Source organism: Canariomyces notabilis (assembly GCF_033297395.1).
Source record: "Canariomyces notabilis strain CBS 508.74 unplaced genomic scaffold N656scaffold_33, whole genome shotgun sequence".
Classification (NCBI taxonomy): Eukaryota; Fungi; Ascomycota; class Sordariomycetes; order Sordariales; family Chaetomiaceae; genus Canariomyces; species Canariomyces notabilis.
The window spans coordinates 273375-294032 of NW_027041855.1; the positions used below are offsets into that span (position 1 = coordinate 273375).

A 20658-nucleotide genomic window follows, 5' to 3' on the forward strand; every position below is an offset into this window, starting at 1 on the left:
GCGCGGGTCATGACAAGACGCCGTATCCTCCCCATTGTGTTCATCAGCGTCTTGATAGCCATCTCAGCAGTACTTTACCACAAAATCACCTTGTCCATCCCATTTCCTATCTTCTCGCGCGTGACCATGATGACAGCCCCAAATCCGCCCCCCGTCATCGTAGTCGGCGCCGGGCTCGCCGGGCTGTCAGCAGCCTTCGCCGCGCTCCAGTCTGGCGCCGCCTCGGTGCGCCTCCTCGAGCGGAACGCCAAACCAGGCGGCAACAGCATCAAAGCATCTTCGGGAATCAACGGCGCACCGACACGATTCCAAAACGCCGCCAAGTACGGCACCGACCGGTCCTTTTGGGACGATACGGTCCGCTCGGCCGGGTCAGCGCTGCACACTTCAACGGTCGCCGAGCCGGCCCGGAAGCACCGCGAGACGCTCATTTCAGCGCTGACGAACCGCTCCGCGGCAGCCATTGACTTCCTTGTCGACGACTTGGGCATCGACCTCAGCGTGGTGTCCCAGCTCGGCGGCCACTCCCTGCCGCGCACCCACCGCGGCGCCGGCAAGACACCGCCCGGCGCAGCCATCGTCACCACCTTGCTGGCCAAGATCAAGGAGCTAGGCGGTGACCGCTTCCAGCTGATGACCGACTGCGAGGTGACCAGGCTCCTCGTCACTGACGACCACGGCCCCCGCGTCACGGGCGTGGAATACCGCAAACTCAAAGCACTCAGCAGCGACAGCGGTACGCAGCAGCTTCACGGCCCGGTGGTTTTCACCACAGGCGGCTTTGCGGGCGACGCGCACGGCCTGCTGGCTACGTACCGGCCAGACCTGGGCGGGCTGCCGTCGACCAACGACCCGCGGCCAGGAACGCACGCGCTACTTGCAGAAGTGGGCGCGAGGCTGGTCGACATGGACCGCGTGCAGATCCATCCAACGGGGTTCGTCGACCCAGCCACCACGCGCGCCCGTCTCAAGTTCCTCGCCGCCGAGATGCTTCGCGGCGAGGGCGCAGTCCTCCTGCATAAGGGTAAGCGCTTTGTGGATGAGCTGGGGACTAGGGAGAAGGTGAGCGCTGCCATTATGGCATTGCCGGAGGCGGAAGCGGAAGAATCTGCTGGGCCAGCGGGGGAAGGGGATGGGAAAGATAAAGATGGGGAAGAAGAAGCCGTGCGGCAGTGGGACGTGCGATTACTCCTCGATCCGGGCGCGTGTGAGGCGGCGCAGGCGCACGTGGGGTTTTACCTGTGGAAAGGGCTATTGCGGAAGGTGAAGGTGCGGGAGCTCGATGAGGTTACCAAGGCGACGCTTAGGGAGTATAGCAGCGTGGTGAAAGGGGAGAAGCCGGACGAGTTTGGGCGCACCGCGTTTGGGCAGTGGAGGCTTGCGGCCGAGGATTTGGATGGTGAGGGTGATGTCGAGGTGTGCGTCGGACGGGTGACGCCTATTGTCCACTTCACCATGGGCGGCGCCGTGTTCAACGAAAGGGCGCAGATCCTGAGATCTGACCTGGGAGAGGAGGAAAAGCCCATTGAGGGCCTCTGGGGCGCAGGCGAGATCACCGGTGGATTGCATGGAGATAACCGGTTAGGGGGCTCGTCACTGCTCGAGTGCGTGGTGTTTGGTCGCATTGCAGGGGAGCAAGCTGCCCGGTTAAGGGGCTAAGGGGCAATGTTGTTGTTAGAGGGCCATTTTGGGCGGGAATTCGGATTTCCATGCAACAAAAAGACAAGAAAGAACGGCCAGAATAGAATTCCTCTTCTATCATTCCAGTTATGAATGTGTCGGCCTCGGGATTCTTGTGCGGATCTTCCGCCACAGACCGGGTATCTTGGCATCAAAAAGATGTCCTCCTCCGCAGATCGGAGAAAAATGAAGCTGACAAGAGTGGGATTCGAACCCACGCCCTTTCGGACCACGGAATCTCGGAGGATTGAATCAAGGTTTGAACACCTTAACGTGGCGCCTTGGACCGCTCGGCCATCTTGCCTGTTTCTGATGAAAGTGATGCCGCTACACCACCATACTAGGAGGCACTGGAATGTCGTAGAGCAGAGACAACCACCAACCCAAGGACAACAACATATTGAGATTGGATCTGGGTTCATATCGTTAGTACATTATAGCTTTGAGTATTTACATCCGGGTATTCGCATACACAAAACTGACACATCGCATTTAGACAGTCAGTCTTGCTTGACACTGGCATCTGGACTCGTTAACATTCACCGGGTCGGCGCATCAATCATCAATCGACGCCAGGTCGTCTCTGGCAGGCCGCAGGTATCCACTTGGACTCGGATTGCTGCACACACAGGCCGAACTGTGTAAGTGAGTGCCATGCACCCTGCAGGTACTGTCTGTATATAAATTGAACTTCAGCACGCAGACTGCATGTTCGCGGCTTCGAGCATGAGGCGTGCAACATCCATCGCATCTGACAGGCCGGCCTCAAAAAATGCTGCTTAGGGATTTTCGAGGGTGGAAGTTGCGGGTTTACCTAACGCTAACGTCCCGCCCTGCTTAAAATTCCATCATCTGTCCACACTGCGACTGCCGTCATTGTTTATCGCAGCGAGCTCGTTTGGCTTCCACTTGACGTCGTCACAAGCGACCTCAACATTGGATTCGAGATTAGACGCCTATCTTTGGCGCTCGACAGCTTGTTGTGTGCAATCGCTGCGCTTCACTGCGTCTTCGGCTGCACGATGCCTGCTTACACGGGTATTGCAAGTATCAGGCCGAGTATACCCCTGTCCGAGTATGGTATTGTACATACAGTACTTACATACATACATTCACCGCTCAACGCCGTCTCAGGGGCCGGCCGAGTTTGAGCAAGGAGCGGTGATAGCAATGGCTGGTGCCGCCACTCGCGGCTCCTCCCGGCGCCCGCCATGACCCGGCGAACAGACTGTTGGCAACTTGGCTGTTCCAGAACCGGGATCGAAGATGAGAGAGATAACGAGAGCAAGGGTTGTTGTTCGAGCGACAGACGCACGGAATCCCTACCTTCCATCCCATCATCCCGGGCCTCGTTTGGCAACATGCCGTCTATCGTTCGCGCCTTCCTTGAACAGCCAGAGCCATGAGGTTAGAGCCATGAGGTTAGTAAAGTACATGTTTCCATGGAGAATTGGTTCATCCCCGCTACTTAAGTTCTTTCCTTCCCTCGAAGTCGTGTTGAGTCCACTCGCCAGTCGAGAATTGCACCTCGCGGCTTTCCATCACCACCAAGCGCGCACCGTCAGCAACGCCAGTGTGTAACCAGTCTGTAATCGCTCGCTTACTCGGCTCTCATCATCTCGGCGTTCCCTCGCTTTATTTTATTCGCATCTCTTTTCATCGCTTTCGCCGACTTGCTAAACATTCCTTCGTCGCCGAAAACCGTTGCCAAGATGCCCTGCAAGCTTGCTATCACCTCCATGTCGCTGGGCCGGTGCTACGCCGGCCACTCGTTCATCAGCAAACTGGATGCCGCTCACAAGTACGGCTATCAGGGCATTGAGCTGTTTCACGAGGACCTCGCCGACCTGGCTGAGCACCTGTCCCGAGAGACCCCGTCTCCCTCCGGCCCCTCAGAGTCAGCCCAGATCGCCGCAGCTCGCACCATCCTCCGCATGTGCAAGGCACGGGGCATCGAAATTGTCTGCCTTCAGCCCTTCAGCCACTACGAGGGCTTGCTGGACCGCTCGGAGCACGACCGCCGGCTGGAACAGCTCAAGTTCTGGATCCAGCTCGCGCACGAGCTCAACACCGACATTATCCAAATTCCCGCCAGCTTTCTGCCTGCCGAGCAGGTGACCGAGGACCTGGAGCTGATTGTATCCGACCTGCGCGAGGTGGCCGATATGGGCCTCCGCGCGACGCCGCCCATCCGCTTCGCCTACGAGGGCCTGTGCTGGAGCACCCGCGTCGACACATGGGAGCGCTGCTGGGAGGTGGTGCAGCGCGTTGATCGCCCCAACTTTGGAATGTGCCTGGACACCTTCAACATTGCCGGCCGCATCTATGCCGACCCGGCCGTCGCCTCGGGCCGGACTCAGGACGCCGATGAGGCGGTACGCAGCTCTATTGCGCGCTTGATCGAGCACGTCGACGTTACCAAGGTCTTCTACGTCCAGGTTGTCGACGCCGAGCGGCTCGCGAAACCGCTCGTTCCCGGACACCAATTCTACAACCCCGAGCAGCCGGCTCGGATGAGCTGGTCCCGGAACTGCAGGCTTTTCTACGGAGAGACGGACCGTGGCGCTTATTTGCCTGTCAAGGAGCTCGCCTGTGCGTTCTTTCACGGTATTGGTTTCGAGGGATGGGTCAGCCTGGAGCTGTTTAACCGCCGCATGGCCGACGAAGGATCCGATGTGCCCGAGGAGCTCGCCAGGAGAGGAGCAGTCTCATGGGCCAAGCTTGTTAAGGACATGAAATTGGCAGTGGATATACCACAGTCGCCGCCGGCCGTGAGGATCTTTGCATCGCTGTAGCCGGCCACATCCTACTATTTCGCTGTCCCGGTTCTTACTTCTCAGGCGTCTGGCGTTGAGGACTGATTATGGGCAGGGCGAGTATCTTAGACGGCATGATTACCAGGGCACCGGAATAGACAGAGTAGACTTACATGTATAGAGCGCGCAAAACGGATTTCTGCATCCACAGCCTTGCGCTCTGGATACGAGGCTCGCGCTTCCCAGACAAGTTCTGGTTCGGCCCGATGATGAGGAGGCTGCAGCGTGCCATCTTGATCTGGATAGTTGCGAGGGGGCCTAGTCCTTCTTTTGGGGGATGGGTTGGAATCAGAGGTTGGGCGAGACCACGATCAAGGCACTGGGCGGCTTTTTCGGAGTGTGTGAGTAGTCAAGCAAGAACAAGTGAGGTCATTCAGTACTCCAGTTGGAGTCCAAAGTGCACCGCCAGATTTGTCCCGTGTTGGATGCACAAGTATAACGTACACCGTCAATAACCGGTTGTTTCTCCATGACGAGCATCCAGGTGCGGTATCCGTCTTTCTACTCAACAACTCCCTTCTTGCTCTCGCGGTGTTCTATCTCTCCGGCCAACCCCGATGGAAAGGTGATTCAGCTTCCATTAAGCCAGACACAATCTCGATTACCCAGACCAAGGGGGTTGGTAAAGACAGAGGATCCTAGAGGACCAGGCGACTGCAACCATCGAGGAAACCAGGCCAGGAAGAAGCAAGCTGTATATGGCCATCTGCTGAGCTGTCCGCTCCGTAGAACAATCGCATGTTCATTCCCTGTATGCCTGACTGAGTTCACCTCAAAAGACCAGCGGGCTCGCCAGCTAGCAAATCCGGACGAGAAAGACAGGAAGAGGGCGTCCGGGAAATATGGAGATGCGCCGGAGATCTCAACCACAAACGCCCGCGTGTATCGACATCGACTCCAGATAGGGTGACATAGCCACCAGATGCATGGTCGAGGTTCCTTTGGATTGACAAGGACTGTCCAAGAGCCCAAGTGACTCGCACCGGTCAAGATTGCGAGCAACAAGGAGAAGCAGAAGCAGCAGGTTCCTGCTTTCAATGTTATGTCTCACCAGGCAGCGATGGGAAACCTGAAAAAGCAGCTAGTCTGGATGCAACTATGAGATTGACCCGTATCCAACACTGTACAATACCAACCTGATTCACGGGGTAATAATTATCGTAACTGATGGTGCCGCCCAGATGGTTTCTCGGTCTTTGCAGACACCTTTAGCACAAGTACTCTTTTCTTTGTTTTAGTGATGATATACATGCCCGATATCGGGCTCGGCCAAAGACGGGCATCGACTTCCTGTCGACGGCCGTGGGCGCGAGTCAGAGGTTGGCCATTTTCTTGATTTCGAGGGGAGTAGGGCTGAGCATCCAGCCTGTAGTGCCACAAGCGCTAAAATGTCAGTCAGGCACGTCTCGCAATCATTGAGTCGAAGACGCTCGGCGCCTGATATCCTGAAGTGATAAGACGCGGTGCTGTCGCCACGCCGACGACGGTAACAGCTTAGTCCAAGCCTGGGAAGGCCACGTTCCTTCCTTGAGCGCCGCGCTCTTTCCTCCGTTTCTTCTTGGACTGCTTCTCCTTGACGGGACGTTCCTCCTCGCTGTCACTGCCCTCGTCTGAATCGTCATCGCTGTCCGCGGCCCTCTTGATGCCGATTTCTCCAGTCCCATTATTTTCTTCCTCGTCATCGAGATCGCCAAGTCTCGACTCGGCCCAAACCTTGACCGTCCTGCCGCCACCGCTGATCAACCGGTTTTGGTAATCAAACGTTAGCGCGGAGACGCCTTCGATCTCGTCGTGCTTCAACACAGCCTGCACCTCGCGTCGCCTCAGGTCGACAACAGCCATGCTGCCGTCTCCAACGCCAACAACAACCTCCTTACCATATCCAAGCTCGTCCGGAACGCGCACAATGGCGTCGAGGCTGTCCGCATCCCGCCGACTCTTACCCCCTGCGATGTAGATGCGCTCCTGTTGGTCGTCCCACGCCCCGCGGTCCCAGAGCGTCAACACGCCGCCCCCGGTGCCCACCGCCACCACCGCGTTGCTCCGCATGCGTTTCGGCCCGAGTCCGCTCGGGATGATGGTTGAGCACAGCAGCTCGTCCTCCTGGTCCTCTGAGGTTGTGACGATCCCGTGCCTGAGATCCGTCACTGCCAGTGTCGTCCCGCCCGTCGATACCCACTGCTTCGGAAAACCAGAAGTGCTCTCGGAAGAGGCCGGGAGCGGGGTGATGCTGGAAATGTAGTCGGCGTGCGGGACATGCTTGCGCACGGGCTTGGGGTCCAGGCTCCCATTCTCGCGGAGATCGAAGATGTAAAGCGCGCCCGAGTCGGTACCGAGGAGAAGTGTTTGAGGAGAGAGAACGTGGAGGATCGCTGGGCAGTCGGTGGTGCTGGTGGAGCTGTTGCGAGGGGGGAGGCCAATCTTGGATATGACAAGACCGGTCTCGGGCGAGAAGTGCTTGACGACAGAGTCCGTGCCGGCAGAGTAGAGGGCTAGAGGATTAAGTGTTAGCGGTACCAGCTGTGGCATGGAAAGAGAGAAGAAGAAAGTGGCCGACTTGCCCTCTCCGTCGTGGCTGTAGGCAAGATAGCGGCAGCTTCCTTTGTGGCGATGGGTGCTCCAAACGCTCTTGATCAACCCCTTCCCGCTACTTGTGCTACTGCTCTGGCCGCCTTCATCGTCATCTTCGCTGGGTAAGCGAAAGCTCTCAACCCGGCCGCTAGACAGGCCAACTGTGAGGATCGGCTTGGAAGGATGCGAGACCTGGGTGAAGAGGTCCGCCGACAGCGGGAGGGTGCAGAGATTCTCCAACATCCTGCGCCGCTCTATACAATTGAAACAGGAATGGTTCTGTAACTTCAGCTCATATCGATGTCTTTTGCGAATTCCACTGTAATTTTGACGGAGTGAAATCTGTCGATGTTTTGGGAGTGTTCAAGTTTGTACTTTGTACCCGTACAGCTAGGAAATTAACTGGTGGGGATTCTTTCAATCTCCAATTATGGACGTTGGAGGCTTTTGGAGCCCCGGGATAGCGGCTCTTTCCGTGTTTTATCATGCAGTGGATCGACGATGGACATGGGGTCTGTTAACGGATGATATAAAAGCACGGACCTTTCCTTGCTCAAACCGAACATCTCGTGCTGCAGCAAGATGCACGTACGTAACAGCTCTGAAGAGTGCAGCTACCTTGTCCGTAGGGTTCTCGCTCTTTCATCAGTCTAACGCCGATGTGGCCAATGTGCGAGGCGCGACTTGCTCTAGCGGTCATGTAGGGTAGTCACGACTCACAATAGCTGATGATAAGGTATCGTGCCGCTTAGCATTCAGTTCTCGTTCACTCGTTCACCCGTCCCCTCTCGTTACCACAGCCTGAGGGCCCTTCCACTTCGCACCCCCAAACCTTCAATGCTGCGTTGACTTCCTTTCCAGCTGCTCGAATTCTCCTTCGTTAAATCCTGAAATAGCAAGCATGGGATTTCTCCGCTTTTCAATCCTCTGCTTCCTCTGGCTCACTGTGCCCTTGGGTGCGATGGCAACATCCGGGACAGGCTTCAGGTGCATCATGTACTTCACTGGGTAATGATTCCCCGTCCCAGTCAAACTCAGCACTATCCCGGCCGCCGGTTAACCCGTGTTCCAACTCAGCCAGCACCCCATTGCTCCTCCAATCGATCAGCTTCATCATGTGACCCATGTGGCTGTAGCTTTCATGAGTCCTGGCCTCTTCAATGAGCCCGGACGCACCGACTGGCCGTTATTCACTACTGTTGACGAGCTCCGAGCCAAGTTTGCCAAGGGAACCAAGATCATGATTGCCATTGGCGGTTGGGGCGATACGGTCGGCTTCTCGGTAGCCGCTCGTACCGACAAGGCCCGTAAGGCCTTCGCCGAAAACGTAGCCGCCATGGTCAGGGCTACCGGTGCCGACGGCATCGACGTTGACTGGGAATATCCAGGGTATGTTTGCCAGTGCACCCTGTAGCAGCAAAGGCTCGCTAACACAAGGCAATGCCGCAGTGGCAATGGTGAAGACTACAAGCAGGTGCCCAACTCGGCCAAGGCCTGGGAGATTACTGCTTACCCACTGCTCCTCGAAGAGCTGCGCGCCGCCCTGGGCCCAGACAAGGTGATTTCAGCTGCAGTGCCTGGTCTGAAGCGTGACATGCTCGCCTTCACCCACGAGATGATGCCACGCATAATGCACCACCTCGATTTTCTGAATGTCATGACGTATGACCTGATGAATCGACGAGACACCGTGACCAAACACCATACCGGAGTTGAGTTGAGCCTTGAGGCCCTCGACGCCTACATCGCCGCGGGTGTAGCGCCACAGAAGCTCAATCTGGGCTTTGCCTTCTACGTAAAGTATTTCCGGACGGAGCGTGAGGCTTGCGAACAGTCGGCCTCCCCGATCGGCTGTCCGACGCTTCTCCTGGAGGATCCTGACACGGGAGCCGACCTCGGACGCAGCGGTGCGTTTTCGTGGCATGACCCGGTGCCAGAAGAATTGGCCGAATCATTTCAAAGAGCGCTCAATCAAGGGACCTATGATGACAAGGGAGGCGGGTACTACTTTTGGGACAGCATTGAGGATATATGGTGGACTTTTGACACGGCCGATGCCATCAGGCGCAAGTTTCCCTCGATACTCAGTCAGAGGCGCCTTGGGGGCGTGTTCGCCTGGGGTCTGGGCGAAGACGCGCCCCTGTTCGAGCATCTGGCTGCACTAAATGACGGCTTGGAAAAGTACCATGAGGTAAGAGACGAGCTGTGAGAACTCATTGATTGCTTTCTCGCCGATTAGTTGCTACTTGTCAAGGTTGGTAGCATTTCATAAATGTTTATTGATTTGGATGACTGGAGCGCAGCTGGTAGGCCAGGATGGATTGCTTGGGGAGGCGACACATCCACCTTAGGCCCGGCTAGGATCCTGATTCTAGCAATCTCACATCGACGATTCAACGAAGTGTTGGCTTGGATCGGCTGACGCGTCGCAGACGGTGGGCTAATACTACGGAAGTAATGCGGAGGTAGATCTCGTACCCAACAGCTTTCCGGAACGCGGTTCGAATTTCAAACCAACGATTAGTTAGAAAGAAAGCTCTCTTGGGAAGTCCGCGCAGGAGTTGCTCTTGTGCGACTACCTAATGCATGGTTTTCGTTCCCTCATTATTTACCAGGTATGTGATCGCTACGGGAGGCGTTTACGTATAGAATACCCTAGATATCGTCGGTTCTAACCGCCCCAGTGTTCCTCTCCTCGTGGTTACTGCGATAGAGTACCATGGACGGGCTAGAGCCTCTACCGAGGCTGCGATAATACCGAGCAGCGGAATCTCAAGGTCTTGGCAACCCTTTGGAACTGGCCACTCGGGGTTGTTCCCTTCTCGGGATCAGGAGAGGCCTGCTTCCAACATCTCATTGGGCGGAACCCTGCCTGGCCTTGTCGCTAGCTCGGAGCTCCATGCCTATCCGGCCAAGCAAGGCGCTTCGTTCCGAGAGCGTCGACATTCGGATCACGGTCCCGGCCGGGTTGTCCCCGAGAATTCGGCAAGCTATCGAATGCAATAGCTGCGGGATGCAACCCTGCAATTATAGTCCCCGCGATGTGGCGTTCAACCGCTCTCCCGTTCTGCTTTCAACAGAGTCATAATTAGCTGATTCTTTATAAGTGTCGCTATACCCAGGGATGTGCTTCATCATGTCTGCCTTTTCCCCGCCGCCTGGTATTCCTCAAAGAAGTCCAGACCGGTGTTGACGTCTGGATCCCTCCACGCAGGTAGAGAATATCACAGCAAGATGCGGTCTCACCATCTTCTAGGGGCCATCCTGTCCATTGTATCCCCTTCCGTCTCTGCCCCAACAGAGTCGGCAAGAGCGCCGCGGCATGCGACAATTGTCAGCCGTCAGACAGTCAATTCAAATTACACTTTCATCATCGCGGGCGGCGGCATCGCCGGACTCACCCTTGCCGATCGTCTAACAGAGGATGCAAATGGTACGACGATAGTGTTTTACTGGCGTATATCTAGAGACCCCCTTTAGCTTGCTAACACGGAGCCGCGCACCGCTGCAGTGACTGTGCTCGTCGTTGAAGCCGGCCCGTTCGATCAAGGACAGGATGGGATCCTCGTGCCGGGCGCCTACGCGCCATACTACTACTTCTGGCCGAATCTTGTGACTGTCCCACAGACAGGTCTAAAGAACAGGGAGATTCCAACCATCGCTGCCCAGGTTGTGGGAGGCGGCAGTGTCATTAACGCCATGGTGTATCTGAGGTGCGCAAGGACAGATCTGCAGGCGCGTAACTGGGACGCCTGGTGCTAACTTATGCCAACAAATAGGGGTGATGCCGAAGACTACGATTCGTGGGGTGCGCTGGGGAATGCCAACTACAGCTGGAAGAACATGCTGCCTTATTTCAAGAAGGTAGGCGCGTCATGGCAGTTCATCTCCCCGGCGAGTCCAACGCTGACTTGTGGGTGTTACTCACAGAGCGAAAACTTCACTGCACCCAGTGCCGCGTTGGCCGCGGCGGGCAACATTACATGGGATGATTCGGTACGGGGCCACTCTGGTCCAGTGCAGTATTCATATGCCAACTACTTTTACCCAGGGAGTGGTAAATGACTCACCGTATGACTTGACTCATCGTCCGTACACGACGCTGATGGCTCACCTAGCAAACTGGTGGAACGCGGCCAAGGAGATCGGTCTCAAGCCAACCAAGGATCCCATGGCTGGAAAGAAACCAGGTACTGTACATGCCAGAACCTGGAGCAACCTGTAGCTTCAGCTGACCTGTGGCAGGTATCTTCTGGATGCCCTCAGACGTGGATGCTACCACCGGATTCACGAGGAGTACTGCTAGGCGAAATCACTATGACAGGGTTACGGCGTCGCGGCCAAACTACCATATCCTCCCATCCAGCATGGTCTCTAAGGTACTGTTCACCGGAAAGCGGGCCACTGGCATCAGCTATGTCCCGACGGCCGGTGGCGCATCACCCTCGAGCGTGTACGCGTCCAAGGAGGTCATCCTGGCCGCTGGCGGGTTAAACACCCCCAAGATCCTCCAGCTCTCGGGCATTGGACCCAAGAAGCTACTCAATCAGTTCGGAATTCCTGTTGTCGAGGACCTCCCTGGTGTGGGTCAAAACCTGCAAGACCAGCCCACCCTGACGGTACCATATACTTGTGCGTCATGCTGACTGCCTTGTCGCTTGGATTCGTCGTTTCTAACAGTCTTCTACTTGCGTAGTCAGCAACAACCTCGTCCCCAACTCGGGCAGCCTCATGACGAACGCCACGTACAACGCCGAGCAGCGCGCTCTCTACGACGGCCACCAACCGAGTGCTTACAGCATCGTTAGCACACTCAGCACCAACATTGGCGTGCTCTCGCTCCAAGACGCGACGTCTTCATACCAGCAGATTGTGAAGGAAGCAAAGCAGCAAGACCCTGCCCTCTCACTTCCAGCAGACGTCGACCCGACCGTTCTCAGGGGCTACCGCGCCCAGCGCGACGCCACGTTGAAGCAGTTCGAAAGCTCCACGATCGGGGTCGGCTCCCTGCATTGGGGCACCGCCGACTCGGCGCTCGTCTACCACTTCAAGCCGCTCAGCCGGGGCTCAGTCAGGATCAACTCGACCAACCCCCTAGACAATCCGCTCATCGACTACCGCACGGCCACCGACCCGACGGATGTCAAGGTGTACACGGCGCTGTTTCGTAAGCAGCGGCAGCTGTTCTCGGCTCCGTCGATGCAGGCGCTTGGGCCGGTCGAGGTGGCTCCGTTCGGCGGAAATGTGACTTCGGATGAGCAGATCGCAGCAGTCATGCGCGACCAGATCAACCCGTCCAACGCCCACCAGTGCTGCACGGCCGCCATGCTGCCGAGGAACCTTGGCGGCGTCGTGTCCCATGAACAGAAGGTGTATGGTGTCACCGGGTTGCGTGTTGCGGATATCAGTCATTGGCCCATGCAGATCTCAGGAGCGCCCATGGCGAATATGTATGGTGCGGCTGAAAGGGTGAGTGTTGACCTCGGACAATTCAGTGGCGTGGAAAAACTGGAAGTGAATCTTGCTAACAGCGTGCAGCTCGCCGATCTCATTAAGAAGGAATACTGCCTGGCCGGAGCTTGCTCGAAGTAACCGAGTTCCTTATATCCTAGCAACTTCTCGCTTGAAGTTGACGAGCTTGGACAGGTGTTGGCGAAACTGGTCGGGCTGTAGTAGTGCGAAGCACAGTTTGCTAGTATTACGTTTCTCTCATATCGAGCAGCCATAGCTCCTCATTAGGCCAGAGGGAAGATGGGACCCGAGGAATGTCACGCTTGTATGCCGCGCCTAATGCTTGCTTGAACGTACGGGAATACCGTGCCTCCCCAACCCCAAACGCCCTTAACAGTCCTGCATCTTGTGATCGCTCATGAAAGCAGTGCGCTGGAAACAGAGCCCTAGGGATATGCATGTAGAGGGGTAGAAAACAAGGCAAAGATCAGGTTCCTCCTCGCGCCGAGTAACAAAATAGATCGAGCTGGGAGGCGGACACGGCCAAGAACGCTTTGAGTGTCACAGAATCTGTTGTTACTCTTCAGTACGAATAAGTGAGTCGGAGGGCTTGACCCTCTGCGCCCATTCCCTGCAGAGATGTCAGCGAGCGAAGTTCAGCTGCTAGATGGACTGCAAAAACCCATCTACTCACGTCCAGCTTCCATCGTAAACCTTCCTCTTCTCGGGTGACCCGTACTGGGCCTCGTTCAACGCCGTCTCGATCACACAGGCCGTCACTCCGGTCCCGCAGCTGGAGATGATGGGCCTCGCAGGGTCCACACCCTTCTTCACAAACACCTTCTTGAGCTTATCGGGCGGCAGAAATGCCTTGGTCTCTGGGTCGAGAACTGCGTCGAAGGGGATGTTGACTGAACCCGGGAGGTGGCCCGAGGGCAGGCCGGGTCGAGGTTCGGGATCCCGTCCGGACCAGCGGCCGTAGGACCGGGCGTCCAAGACCTGCACGCCCTCGGTGCCCTCTTTGTTGTAGTCCTGCGCGACCTGGCGTACCTCCTCAAAGCTGGCCACCTTGACCTCGTCCATCTCGGGGATCGGATATGTGCCACACTCGATGGTCCAGACGTTGCCCGACTCGGTGGGGAAACCCTGCTGCACCCACAGCCGGAAGTTGTTGAGAATGTGCACGTTCGGGTGGCCAAAGACCTTCATGGTCCAGGCCACGCGGGGCGCGCTGAAGATGCCCAGCTCGTGGCTGTCGTAGACGACGACCGTGTCCTCGCGGCGGATGCCCAGCTCGCTCATGGCCTCGGCAAAGTTCTTGGGCGTGGGGAGCATGTGCGGGTAGGGGCTGCGCTTGTCGATGACCTTGTCGAGATCGAAGAAGCGGGCCTTGGGGATGCGCTTCTCGCGAAACACCTGGATGCCGGTGCGGCCGTGCGGGTCGTTGGGGAGGAACCATGAGGCGCAGAGCGGGATCACGCGCGGCTCGGACGAGATGGGCGACGGCGGCCGCTTCTTGAGGGCCTCGGCGAGCTCCTGCGGAGTGACGAGGTAGCTGGAAAAGGACCGGCGGGAGGCGGCTCCCGCTTTGGCGGTAAGGAGGGTGAATCTGACTGAAGTCCGACACGGCTGTTGGGAACCGAATTGCGATAGTGACACCCGCAACGGGTGCAGGGTTGTTAGGTACGCCATAGCAAGAGACGGCGGGCTGGCAGCCGCGGGCTGCGTGGTGCTCGTCCTCTTGATAACTCGTGGGCTGACAGGAGCGAGAACAGAACGAAAAGAACCTGTACGTTGCAAGCGATTTCAGTCTGATAACTTAGTCCAACCAGTTCATTCACAATTGACAGCAAATTGCTGCTCTGTGGCCCATGAAACCTGGACTATTTTCAATTGGGAGAGGCGAAGTCTCCCGCTAGGGGGTATGCAAGCTGTTGGGGCTTCCGAGACGCCCTCGATTCTTCGAGGGGTTGGCACCTCGCTTTTCTTTGTCAATGACCCGTTCAGGGCCGAGACGGGGAGGAGATTCACCGGGGTTGTGGGATCGGGGAGCTTGGGCCACTGTCCATGACTCCATTACGCCATGCCCCACGGTGGTGCTGATAAGGAACACAGATCACCTCCACCTAACTGTCGTGTGCTGTAATTGATGTAACCTCTCTGTAGCTCCGTACATACTCCGTAACTTAACACTACGGTACAACCAAAACACATCCAACAACTTGGAAGGGATCGTTCCAACATATCAACCCTCAAAAACTTGTCTGTGGCACACAAAACCGTACTGCTGCCATCCGACAATGAAGATAAAGATCAAGAAGTGGAATGCCGTTGCGACTTGGCGGTGGGATATCCCCGAAGACGATGTATGCGGTATCTGCCAGGTCCACTTTGACGGAACATGTCCGGCCTGCAAATATCCCGGCGACGACTGCCCCCTGCGTGAGTTGAGTCCCGACCCGTGTATAACAATCTCAAGAGAACCTTGCTGACTTCGTTTGTACGTTAGTGTCTGGGAAATGTGGCCACAACTTCCACATGGTTTGTTACGCGCCTATTCTCTCTTCTCGGCTTGTGGGACTAATATGCCGGGCGTTATTTGCAGCACTGTATCCTCGAGTGGATAAAACAAGATTCCGCCAAGGGCCAGTGTCCCATGTGTCGTCAAAGTAAGCCCCGTTGTCGTTGTCATGGTTCTCTCTGGCAGTTGAACATCCTCAGCATCACTGACTGTGATACAGGATTCGAATGGACTGAGCAAACAAACGAGACATCGATGATGGACACCACTTCGATTCCCTTAGATACCCAGTGATGCTGGCCCAGGCGATCAAGGGTCGCCGCCCACATGTATCATGTTTTTGTGAGATACAAGGGTAGGTAATCGCAATACAGGACCAGGCAGGCCATTTGCTGAAATGGGAGTTAGCGTTGATGTCCTCCCAAAACACGAATTGATAGTAGCATTACACTACAATCGAAGTGGGAACCTGCCTTGGTGTATTTGGCGTAGTAGAGGACATACGGTAGTATCTTTGTAAACTTTGAGTTGTACAGTACAGTAGCTTAGCGTTATCACTTTAGCTGTCGTCCAGCCAATCCATTTCTATACGGTAGCGGGGTGCCGGATCGCGCACTAACGCTCTTAGGTCCAAGGTATGTATCATTGTATTTATAGACATCCATGCTTCTAGCCTGGACAATCCTGCCGGTAGCCTTACCAGACAACCTCTCAACAGCTCACCTTATACCTAACTGGATGTCAATCTGGATTCGTTCGATGGGCATTCTGCCTCGAGCCCACCTCTTATTCAGCAACCCTAAATCCGCCTAGCCTGCACTGTCTCAGCTATTAGAAGACGCACCATGCCGCGTCCGGTCGTGGCTTCACCCACAAGTTACGTGCGCCGTCAACATCAACACCTCCATGACCACCACTGGACACCGCCACACATTCTTTGACACTCCTCCCGTCCGACGTGATCTTCCCGAATGCACCACGAGCAATGGCCGATCCCGGCACTGATCGCCCCGCCGCCGCCGCCGGACACTACCACGCCTCTTCCATCCCGCCGAGCCCGCGGCCCTCGGTAGCCAGCCGCGCCAGCCGGTCCAGCCTGCGCCGCGAACAGGAACGCCAAGAAGCCCTGGCACAAGCTGCAGTTGCTTCCCGCCCGGCGTCCGTGGCATATTCCTCATCACAACCCGTCGCAGCCGCAGCAGCACCCTTCGCAGGAGAACGAGAAGCTCCTGCTCCTTCTCTCTCGCCCCCGCAACAACAGCAACCGCCGCCGTTCTCACCGCTCTTCACTCTGCTCACGTCTACCTCGCACGCCTCAAACCGCCAAACAGTCCACCATCCGACGGTGCATTACGTGTTTGCCGACGATGACCCGGAGCTCCTGACCGCCGCGCTGGCGCACCACCATCGCGGGGCCTACGACGATGACGACGCCAACGGCGACGACGATGATGACGACAACGACCGGGCCCGTGATCGCGCCGTCATCCTGGACATGGAGCCCACGGCGGACGGGTCCGGGCTGGAAGTGACCTGGGCCAGCAGCCTGTCGCCCGACTGGGCCGTGACCTCTGCGCGCCTGAGCAGCATGGCTATAGAAGGAGGAGGTGCTGTAGGCGGCGGCGGCGGCGGCGACGGGGGGGTTGCGGCCGGCGGTGCCCCCAACAGCGGGCTGGTTCTGAAGATTGAGGGCGTGAGCATCGAGCCATCCTCCTCCTCCGGGGGTCCCATGGCCGCAGCGGCAGCGGCAGCGGCAGGAGGCAGCAACAAGGGCGTGACGCCGCCCGAGGGGACAGAGCTACAGTCTTCTTCTCCAGGCATCGCGGGTCGACAGCAACAAGCAACACCAGCCGTCCAAGAGTACACCGATCTGCTGCACGAGTTTGACAAGCGGATGGGGGTTCTGCGGAGGGTGGTCGAGGCTGGTGCGGCAAGACAGCGAGCTGCTGCTGCTGCCGCCGCCGCTGCTACCGGGGACGGGCTCAACCAGGTCTCGGAGGCCACTACCGTGAGGAAAGGATGAGCGGCAAGCCGGTTTTCATTCAGCCGAGGCCGCCGATGATGATTCACAAGCAATGAGACCGACGTCCAGCCGGTACACTCTCCTTAGAGCTCAGAGAAGGCAGCTTCAAATCCACGCTGGCCCTATGTTAAGGGAGCGACCTACACGGCGAGCTCCATGGCGGGAGCTCAGGTCGTTGGAGCCTGATTGTGTTTGGCGCATCTGCATGGGATCTTATACCAGAAGATAATCATCTGCAATCATGTCCACGCCCAGTATTCTTCGTGCCTCACAAATAGAGTAAGTAAAGAAGTAAAGTCATAGGTTCCTGGTTTGAGTATGCTGCCCTTTAGAGGACATATAAATCCCGAACCTAGCAGACGCGAACAGCATGATTTTTATTACAATGCCCTATACAGCGGTGCGGAATGACAAGAAACCTGGGGGTACCCTGTAACGCCTGATATTTCGCCAACAGCACGCAATGCTAAGACTCCCCAAGAAAGCAAAGTAATCCAATTGGCAAACCAACCAAATCTCGCAGTGGTCGACAACCCCGCCTGTCGACTGGCAGAAGAACGGGCGTCTGGGTTGGGATAGATAGCGTCTACCCAAAGCGCCTAGACATTCCCGCAGCACGTCAAACAACGCATACCAACGGAACGGGCTGGGGCTGGCAGCGACGTTTGAAACTCTTCAACTTGGCTGCGGCATAGCAGGAAGAGGTTCCGTTCTTTCCCGATGAACAAGCCACGCGGGGAGATATATAAATATCAGGACCGAGCCGTGCTATTCGCTCCGCAAGGCCCCGCCCATACCAAGAAGCGTCGCAAGCATTGGTCAGGGAGACAACTCATTTGTCGGCCCCGGTTGGGTCGGCACCGTCCAAATCGACAACGAACCGCTTCTCAGCGGCTACATTTCCCAGTCTCGAGATTCGTCGCCTTGTAGTCGGGGGGATGATGTGGTCGATCGAACGGGCTACCGGCTGGTCATTGGCAAACTCGATGGAGCGGGCCGTATTCATCTGCAGATCAGCCAGGACATCTCGTTGAAGGAGGCTGCGCTTCTTATTGCCGCCGCCTTGCGAAGCGCGGTTGACCATGATATATGCGACCACGGCAACGACGATGATAACAACGATGGCAACTGGATATACCGGTTAGTGATCAAAGACGACGCAAGACGAGGACCAAAGGATGACGTACCGCAGATACCCAAGCAAATCCACTTCTTCTTGCGCGTCTTCCTTGCCGTCACGACGGCCGACTCCAGCTGCTCGTTCGCCTTGACCATGTCTTCGGCAGCCTGTTCGGCCTGTGTATCGATTTGGGCGATTGTCACTTCCTGCTTGGCCAGCAAGACCTGCATATCCTGCATGAGGTCCAGGAGTTCGCCCAATCTCTTCTCAATCTCCAACATTTCCTGATGACGCTGCCTGACGGCGCCGAGGACCTCGTTGGCCTGGGCCTGGCGGGCGTTGCGCATGAGCGCTTGCTGGAAGACCTGATCGCTGCTGCTGTTCTCGACGGCCTCGCGGACCTCGGCGTCGGTGGCATCGGGACGAACGATGCGGAACTGGCGCTCCACCTGGTTCCGCGTCTCGGTGCGGTATCCCGATTCCAGCTCTTGATATTTTTGAATTGCGTCTCGGAGCCGCTTCTCGACGAAGCGCACCTGGGAGGCATTCATGGACTGGCCGCTCGCGGGATCGGACTTAACTTCCCGAACTTGTTGGGTCAATTTTCGGTACTGGGCCATGGTTTCCTCGGTCAACGCGTCCAGCTCCTGCTTGGTCGCCGAGTTGCCGGATTCGCTGAGCGATCGCTTCTGCAGCATAGCAATCCGGTTCAGCTTGCTCTCAACCTCGCTGACCCCGTTGTTGATTTCTGAGCATCGTTGAAGGATTGGCTTTTGGCCCCCTTGGTTGAACGACGCCATCTCGACGTTTGGAGCTGCTTATAATCCGCGGTTAGGAATCTACGCCTTGTGATCGAACCCCTTAGTCTTCACTCACAGTTGTATCCTGCAGCATTTCGGTCGGAGAACGGATTGGCATATCCCCTGCAGAGCTTGTCAGTTCGAGCTCACCCTCCCCCGTAGCCAGGACTTGAGTAGACGATCTAGTGATTCGAAGGTTTGCGTACCCGTTGCTGCCGCCATTGTTGTTGTACGAATTGTACGAGTTGTTGTACCCGCCGTACTGGTGTGGGATTAGCCACGACTCTATCTGGTGGTGGAAATGGATGACAGCGACTGACACTCATCTTGAGGAATCAGGGCCCAGGCGCCCTATATGGACAGTCGTGTACGTGTGAAGGCACCGTGGCACGGGGACGCGAATCGAGAACGCTGAGTAGTTGCCGTTGTACGGGTTCGGAGCTTTTTAGTACTAAGGTATTGAAGCTATCATAAGAAAATGCGAAGACCGTGGGAGCGATCGAAAAGAATAGGGAAACAAATCTAAGAAGGCCTGCAAGAATTGGAAGTTGTGGAGGGAACAGTTTGGTAAAATGAGGGCGGTAAGATCCTCAGGAGGCCGGACCCAAAGAAGGTTAGGGGGGTGTGGCGCGGTCTCACAAGAGGCTGTTCTTTATTGCTGCGGTATCCGTACTTCGTAATTGTTCTGTCCAATTGTTCCCTTGGCGACCGACCCGTCATGCAGCAGCCAACGAGACAAAGAGGAAGCGCTCGGCTGTGTGTGGGCACAGCCAGTGGACGGTGCGTAGGCTCGGCAGGGTCCAGTACAGGGCCTGAATCGCGGGTGAATCACGACCAAGCGACTTGGGACTGTGCAACTTGACAGGCAGGGGTGCATCTGGCTAGCAAGGCTCGGCCTGCAGCCACTGGAACCCCATGCTCCGGCCAGACCCGGCGACAGAAGGCGTTTCAGAACGGGGATCGACAGGAACACCCACTGGTTCCATACGTGCGACAACGTTGAAATGACCCGCATAGGGGAAGCCCTCCACTAAGCAAAAATTCCAGGTTGTTGCTTGGTGCACCCGATTTGGTAACAAATCCCAATCTTCACTGGACAGCATTTTGTCTCTGTGAATATCATGTACTGTATCCGTACTGCTGATTGGCATTTGGGATATCGACCTGTTGTTGAGTACCGATATATACGAAGTACAGTATGTACGTACCTACATACACTAATCTTTTAGTTCCGTCCCAGCCTGGGGTGCTTCGCGAGCATCAGCCCCAGTGTGCCGGCAGCTAGACTCGTAGGGGAGGTTCCATGTGCTTGTACGGAGTATGCATCATCCTAGCATAATGTTCCATGCTAGACCAGTCTCTAGCTCACCGCTAGGATGCGTTCACCCCGTGGTGGGATGTCATTTAGTTGCTTATCATCCGAATCCTAGGTATATCGGCAGATCCATATGTATCTACATTCTATCCGTACTTTTGGAGTCAAAACTGCTTGCAACAGTTACCGTCATGGCCATCTTGGTCCTCTGTGCCATAAACCTAAAATCAGGGTCAAAAAAAGGTTCACATTTTCACCCCACTTACACAACCGCGTCTTACAACACGTCTTCCACAATACCACCCACAACATTCAAACCACCACATCTTCGTCAATTCAAAGCCAAAATACGTGGTTTTGG

At 56.4% G+C, this 20658-nt stretch overlaps 10 protein-coding genes and 1 non-coding gene across 11 annotated transcripts; 7 read left to right on the forward strand and 4 right to left on the reverse strand.

The window, feature by feature from the left end:
• Positions 1 to 9: 9 nt before the first annotated feature.
• Positions 10 to 1659, forward strand: N656DRAFT_718212 (fumarate reductase-like protein; the record flags this gene model as incomplete). Its single annotated transcript, XM_064812258.1, has 1 exon — positions 10 to 1659. The coding sequence occupies one exon, from the start codon at positions 10 to 12 to the stop codon at positions 1657 to 1659; it is 1650 nt and encodes a 549-aa protein (XP_064665919.1).
• Positions 1660 to 1873: 214 nt separating this feature from the next.
• On the reverse strand, positions 1874 to 1984 carry N656DRAFT_t135. The gene has a single exon. It is a non-coding gene; the product is annotated as a tRNA-Leu (tRNA).
• A 1408-nt stretch (positions 1985 to 3392) lies between these two features.
• N656DRAFT_801972 (xylose isomerase-like protein) lies at positions 3393 to 4475 on the forward strand (the record flags this gene model as incomplete). The annotated part of the gene is made up of 1 exon (XM_064818193.1): positions 3393 to 4475. One exon carries the CDS (start codon positions 3393 to 3395, stop codon positions 4473 to 4475), a length of 1083 nt encoding a protein of 360 aa, XP_064665920.1.
• A 1515-nt stretch (positions 4476 to 5990) lies between these two features.
• On the reverse strand, positions 5991 to 7310 carry N656DRAFT_792650 (WD40 repeat-like protein; the record flags this gene model as incomplete). The annotated part of the gene is made up of 2 exons (XM_064817096.1): positions 5991 to 6988; positions 7058 to 7310. The coding sequence occupies 2 exons, from the start codon at positions 7308 to 7310 to the stop codon at positions 5991 to 5993; spliced, it is 1251 nt and encodes a 416-aa protein (XP_064665921.1).
• Positions 7311 to 7968: 658 nt separating this feature from the next.
• Positions 7969 to 9276, forward strand: N656DRAFT_792651 (glycoside hydrolase family 18 protein; the record flags this gene model as incomplete). The annotated part of the gene is made up of 3 exons (XM_064817097.1): positions 7969 to 8075; positions 8145 to 8456; positions 8517 to 9276. 3 exons carry the CDS (start codon positions 7969 to 7971, stop codon positions 9274 to 9276), a joined length of 1179 nt encoding a protein of 392 aa, XP_064665922.1.
• A 189-nt stretch (positions 9277 to 9465) lies between these two features.
• On the forward strand, positions 9466 to 10187 carry N656DRAFT_438942 (uncharacterized protein). Its single transcript, XM_064809658.1, has 2 exons — positions 9466 to 9682; positions 9752 to 10187. Exons 1-2 carry the CDS (start codon positions 9654 to 9656, stop codon positions 10071 to 10073), a joined length of 351 nt encoding a protein of 116 aa, XP_064665923.1. The 5' UTR covers positions 9466 to 9653; the 3' UTR covers positions 10074 to 10187.
• A 114-nt stretch (positions 10188 to 10301) lies between these two features.
• Positions 10302 to 12659, forward strand: N656DRAFT_801975 (GMC oxidoreductase; the record flags this gene model as incomplete). Its single annotated transcript, XM_064818194.1, has 8 exons — positions 10302 to 10500; positions 10579 to 10780; positions 10847 to 10931; positions 10998 to 11124; positions 11186 to 11257; positions 11313 to 11699; positions 11764 to 12536; positions 12606 to 12659. 8 exons carry the CDS (start codon positions 10302 to 10304, stop codon positions 12657 to 12659), a joined length of 1899 nt encoding a protein of 632 aa, XP_064665924.1.
• A 435-nt stretch (positions 12660 to 13094) lies between these two features.
• On the reverse strand, positions 13095 to 14605 carry N656DRAFT_761831 (Rhodanese-like protein; the record flags this gene model as incomplete). Its single annotated transcript, XM_064813253.1, has 2 exons — positions 13213 to 14605; positions 13095 to 13149 (listed from the first exon to the last, which is right to left on the reverse strand). The coding sequence occupies exons 1-2, from the start codon at positions 14208 to 14210 to the stop codon at positions 13095 to 13097; spliced, it is 1053 nt and encodes a 350-aa protein (XP_064665925.1). The 5' UTR covers positions 14211 to 14605.
• A 65-nt stretch (positions 14606 to 14670) lies between these two features.
• N656DRAFT_784391 (RING/U-box) lies at positions 14671 to 15433 on the forward strand. Its single transcript, XM_064816159.1, has 4 exons — positions 14671 to 14960; positions 15028 to 15059; positions 15124 to 15187; positions 15260 to 15433. The coding sequence occupies exons 1-4, from the start codon at positions 14819 to 14821 to the stop codon at positions 15331 to 15333; spliced, it is 312 nt and encodes a 103-aa protein (XP_064665926.1). The 5' UTR covers positions 14671 to 14818; the 3' UTR covers positions 15334 to 15433.
• A 239-nt stretch (positions 15434 to 15672) lies between these two features.
• On the forward strand, positions 15673 to 17462 carry N656DRAFT_784392 (uncharacterized protein). The gene has a single exon (XM_064816160.1). The coding sequence runs from the start codon at positions 16025 to 16027 to the stop codon at positions 17060 to 17062; it is 1038 nt and encodes a 345-aa protein (XP_064665927.1). The 5' UTR covers positions 15673 to 16024; the 3' UTR covers positions 17063 to 17462.
• Positions 17463 to 17894: 432 nt separating this feature from the next.
• N656DRAFT_718369 (t-SNARE) lies at positions 17895 to 18982 on the reverse strand (the record flags this gene model as incomplete). Its single annotated transcript, XM_064812275.1, has 2 exons — positions 17895 to 18190; positions 18250 to 18982. 2 exons carry the CDS (start codon positions 18980 to 18982, stop codon positions 17895 to 17897), a joined length of 1029 nt encoding a protein of 342 aa, XP_064665928.1.
• Positions 18983 to 20658: the final 1676 nt, after the last annotated feature.